Raw genomic sequence first — 5,014 nt, 5'->3', positions numbered from 1 at the left:
AGAGCGATGAGTATAGACTATAGATTATATACAACAGCGAAACATGTTAGATAGATGATAAGACCCAAGTGAAGAGTAAGATAGAAAAGTGAAAGTCGATTCAAGAGTCGAGTGCGAATCTGACTTTTGTTAACAATCGTTATTTTACTGAAAATAATCGAATTTTTCGAATTAAGTTAAAATTCCTCTTTTTTACAATAAGTACTTAATAACCAATGGTAATATTGTTTGTAACTTTTTCATTAATCGTTTTTTTTCTTCTTTTCAATACCTAGAGTCAAAACAATAAGATTGCACTATATCACGCCGTGTTTATATAAAACATTGTAATTTTTGAGTGCATATTATCAAAAATATAGAAACAATACTTCGGTGTGTTACTTAATAAGATTTTAAAATACTTAGTAAATCTTATATTACAAATAATTATAAATAGATGACTTCCAGAAATAATAAATTAACTTCAAAAATCGAAACATATCAAGTCGATCCCAAAAATAAAAAATCTAATTTTCACGCGTCTTTTCTAATCATACTCAAGAGATCTTAGTTTTCACTTACCTTATCTATTATTATTTTATGCACAGAGTTTTATGGTATCGGTTTTCGGATGTTAGGCATAAAAATTATCCTTATAATTCAAGTTTGCCTTGTTTCATCAAATTCGGTTTAGTCGTTTCGCCGTTAAAGAGCAACAGACAGAAAGAACGATAGAGTTACTTTCGCATTTGTAATATTAGTATAGATTAATAGGTTTTGGCTAATAAAACGAATGTAATACTTTTTTTTACAATTATATCATTGATAAAATATAAATTTTGCAATTTATAAATATAGATGTAATATAAATATTCAGTAACGTAGAAGATCGAGGCAAAAATAAAAAAATGAAGTCTCTAACTGTAATTTCAAAATAACCGTTTTGAAGGTATAAATAAAACTATTATTATTGGTTCAAAATGGGTAAAAAATGCAAATGTAAATTTATAATTAGATTATTATAGAGAGTGAATATCCAATAATAAAATACAACAAAATAAATTGGATTACATTTTGGTTATATACATGTAACAAATTGAAATATCATATTAACCGTTTTGTCATTTAAATAGAAAATACATTTTGTTATTCTGTGAATTAATTTTTTAGTGCAACAAAGAATTTATTACATTGTGAAAAATAGATAGAAATATTTTCATCTATTTTTTTTTGCATTTAAAGAACTCTGATTATTATACCTTATCTTTGCAGCTACATAAATAAATAGTGACTTTAAGAAATGCGAAAAATACCCTTCCATATATGTTGTATGCACAATGTATAATTTTCACGAGATACTCGTACATCTATAGGATGGCTCATCTCTCACACATCAATTAGTCATTTTCAACTAGACTAGTTGAGAGAACTAAGTTTTATGGAAAAGAGTGAAAGACGGGAGAAAAATGTTGAAACAATTAAAATTCCTTATTTGTTAATAACAAAAATAATGATTAAATGTTACTGACGTTGATGACTTTTCTAGCAATCTATGGTAATTGTTTTGACTTTTGATTTTTTGTTCTTTGCAACCCTGCCCATTATTTCAGATTCAGTCTCGAAATAAATACCAATTTAATTAGAATTTCATTTGTTTTTTACAAAAGTCACTGCATAACTGAAATTTTAACAGCAGTGTTTAATTGAAAGGTAATAGTTTAAATATTTTGTCCTAACTATTGTGAAGTGACTGGATTTTAAATAGACAATAAAGACTAATTTCACTATTCTGTTATGATTTCTTTACGTAATTCCTTAACCTTCTTTAAATTTGTTTTGATTTTATGGTGTACAATTATTAATAAAACGAAAACAAAAGAGGATAGTACAGAACATGTGAATAAATGATTGTTATTGATGTAATGTATTTTAACTCCCTTGCTGGAATTGTAGGTTTAGTTACTAGTTTATACAGTTGCAGATCTCGATGTCTCAGGCTAAAATTACGGGTCGGTATAGGGTATTGAATCTGTTGTTCAATAAATTGTTAGCAGCACGCAAGACATCAGTCAGTGTTACACTCCTGTTCCCAGGAACGCTGCTTTAGTCATATCAGATTGCCATTAGCTGGCTGATTAGATGAGAGTTTGAATAGACTGGACCTTTTTGGTTCCAGTTGTTTACCAAAAAACTAAGGACTTGAAGTATGTGGAATTACTCGTTTATTTTACTCATCTTGAATTAATAAATAAATATACATGAATAGAAAGACACATTTTTTTTACTCCAAATTTGTTCTCTATTTCAGGTGGAGAATGTCGATTTCACCATACTTTCGTTCTCCGTTTACGGATATCACCGGTGGCATGATATCGCATCAGATGTTAGGCAATTGTCAGAAACAGGAGATGCGCTACATGGACTGCCTTGAAGCTTATGGCCTTGACCGTGGACGGGTCAAATGTGGGGAGCTATTTGATGACTTTCACGAATGCCAGACAAAAACTAAACAATTTAAGAGATTTGTGGTTAGAATTTTGTTACTTAATAATCATTTATTTGAAGTACTTAAATGATATGACATATTCTTCTCCTTATCATTATAAACTAAATTGTACAAATAATTAAAATGATTCATCTATGAATAAAATAAGATTGTAGTATTGTTTTTTCTAAAGAAGTTTTTGTTATATTTTCAGGCTATAAGGAAAGAAAGAGAGAGACAGATTGCTGAAGGAAAACTTAAAGGAGATGAAAAATTCTTAAGCCCAAGGGTTGACAGTTTCTAAACTATGTTGCGATTGTGTAGATATAATTATGTGTATCATAAATAAAAAAACAATATAGGATTTTTCAATTACCTTATTTTTTATTTAGTTATAATATTAAATTTCATGTTTATAGGCAATTAATTATGTGCTTACTATTCTGTGATTTGTAGCCATGTTTTAAGACTCTTTTTACTCATCCTTGTTAATTGATGTTAGTTATTACTTAGTTATCATGATTTCTGACCAAAGCCGAAGCTGTTTGACTATTGCTACAATCTTCAGTTCAAGATTGGCTTAAAGTGAATAAAATTTTGTTTATGGTGACTGTCACATTAAATGATATTTACTTCAAAATATTTTTGCCTTCTCAAGAAATTTTTAATGACAACTACTTTTATTAAACAATCAAATAGGCATACGGGCTCGTCTTACGGCCCCACGCTCTAGCGCAATCGTATCAGTTTGTTCTATTTCTTCGCTTACTTTGGCAAATACTTCAACCTGTTTTGTACACTATTTTAACAACTAAAAAAAAAAGTTTATTTTTTTTGAAATTACATTAATTATAATTCTAACATCTCGTGTGTAAATTTAAATATTATTTCTGAAAGAATATATATTATATAATTATAACAATTATTCAAATAATATTCTTCCTTCTAATGTCTCATTCCATATAAACAAATTGTACAAAGAACCAACAGTCACTAAATGTCCCATGGGCCATGGCTGCGCTTAGGTCTCACTATTGAGAAGAACTTGAGAGACTTTGGAGCCTATACTCTATTCCAACCATAAAAGGAAAAAAGGCAAATAAACAACATTTACCAGCAAAGAGATGCTTTATCATTGGTCGAGAGCTTGATTAATATGATATTCACTATGGATTTAGGAAAAAATTGCGTTTTGAACGTTGACGAAACTTATCGGAATTTTGGAAGTAAAATTAAAGTGTAAATAAGTAGTTAAATGTAATAGTGTTGTATTATAAATAAAGATATATTAATCATAAACTCTTAGTAGTGCGTAATATTTGCTGAGTTATTAGCAAATCGCATAAAATACGTAAATCTAAGGTTTTTTTCCTACTTTTATTGGAATAGGTTATACCTGAACTCTGCCATAGTGGGTAGGTGGATTCAATTGTGGTAGATTTTTATCCTTCATATGCAGATATACTCAAGATGTTCTTTCCCCCTCATGACTGTTATGAAATATCAAAACGTTGGTATAAGGCAATTTAAGAACAGCGTTTAACGGACACTAGTGTTCGCCCAGTAATCTAATTTTCGATTATAACTTTATTGTTATTATTAAATACGTAAATGTACCAAATAAATAATTAATAAACAAATACTGTTTTAAAATTAGTAAAAATGTCTGTTTAAATGTAATTGTCATTGATTAATTCCAGTTCCTATTATATTTGACTACGCTAAAATGCTACGTTAGTATGTCGGATGGCTATAGTCACAATCAGTGTATAGTGTAACTCAAAGTTTGTATTTTTAGAATACCTATATGATCACACAGACAACACGATCGTATGTACTTACAAAATTAAAAACACAGGCGCCACCAGTCTACGCAGATTCACATAATGCTCAAAAATTTTAACTACTGTAGAGTAACAATATAACAAATAAAAACTACTTTGACAATTTCAATAAAAAAAACCACAAAAGTCAAAGTAACTGCAAAAAGATACACATTAACTATTATTGCTTTAAAATTCTTAAGATATTTAAGTCTTAAAATATGGGTGATCAAGTGTCACCATTTTTACGAACGATTTTTACAGACATAACCGGCGGGATATTGAATCATCAGTTGCTAGGTAAATGTGCTACTCAAGAGATGGACATGATGGACTGCATAGAAGCTTACGGCTTTGACCGTGGACCCAGGAAATGTTACACATATATTGAGGATTTCAAAGAGTGTCAAGCCAAAACAAAACAGTTCATGCGGTTCGTGGTAATTAAATTGGAGTGTCTGTTTATAATACTAAAATAACTGGTTTTTATTTAAATACATATGTATGTATACACGGTACATATACCAAAATAACATTTTCTTCAATGTTTGTCTGTCTCTCGTTTGTTATTCGTTGTAACTTAACTTATAAAAAAATAAAAGTAAAGTCACGCTGTATTGTACAAATTCAAACGAGCACGAAGTCGCGGGCACAGCTAGTTGTGATATACGTATTTATGTTCTTATCACATAAAATGACACTATTATACACACGTAGATATAGCAAT

General features: G+C 29.3%; 1 protein-coding gene across 1 annotated transcript; it reads left to right on the top strand.

The window, feature by feature from the left end:
* Positions 1-1,543: 1,543 nt before the first annotated feature.
* LOC113400170 (NADH dehydrogenase [ubiquinone] iron-sulfur protein 5) lies at positions 1,544-2,839 on the top strand. The gene is made up of 3 exons (XM_026639645.2): positions 1,544-1,689; positions 2,288-2,507; positions 2,679-2,839. Exons 2-3 carry the CDS (start codon positions 2,295-2,297, stop codon positions 2,766-2,768), a joined length of 303 nt encoding a protein of 100 aa, XP_026495430.1. The 5' UTR covers positions 1,544-1,689; positions 2,288-2,294; the 3' UTR covers positions 2,769-2,839.
* The last annotated feature ends 2,175 nt before the right edge of the window (positions 2,840-5,014 follow it).

Source organism: Vanessa tameamea, chromosome 18, assembly GCF_037043105.1.
Source record: "Vanessa tameamea isolate UH-Manoa-2023 chromosome 18, ilVanTame1 primary haplotype, whole genome shotgun sequence".
NCBI classification, from domain to species: domain Eukaryota; kingdom Metazoa; phylum Arthropoda; class Insecta; order Lepidoptera; family Nymphalidae; genus Vanessa; species Vanessa tameamea.
The sequence above is the reverse complement of the archived record's forward strand: the minus strand, read 5'-3'. Positions and strand labels throughout refer to the sequence as shown.

Excerpts from the sequence above, each read along its gene's own strand:
- LOC113400170 (XM_026639645.2), top strand. The coding sequence starts at position 2,295 with ATGTCGATTTCACCATACTTTCGTTCTCCGTTTACGGATATCACCGGT. Across the intron at positions 2,508-2,678 it reads AACAATTTAAGAGATTTGTG|GCTATAAGGAAAGAAAGAGA; the intron begins GTTAGAATTTTG and ends TTATATTTTCAG.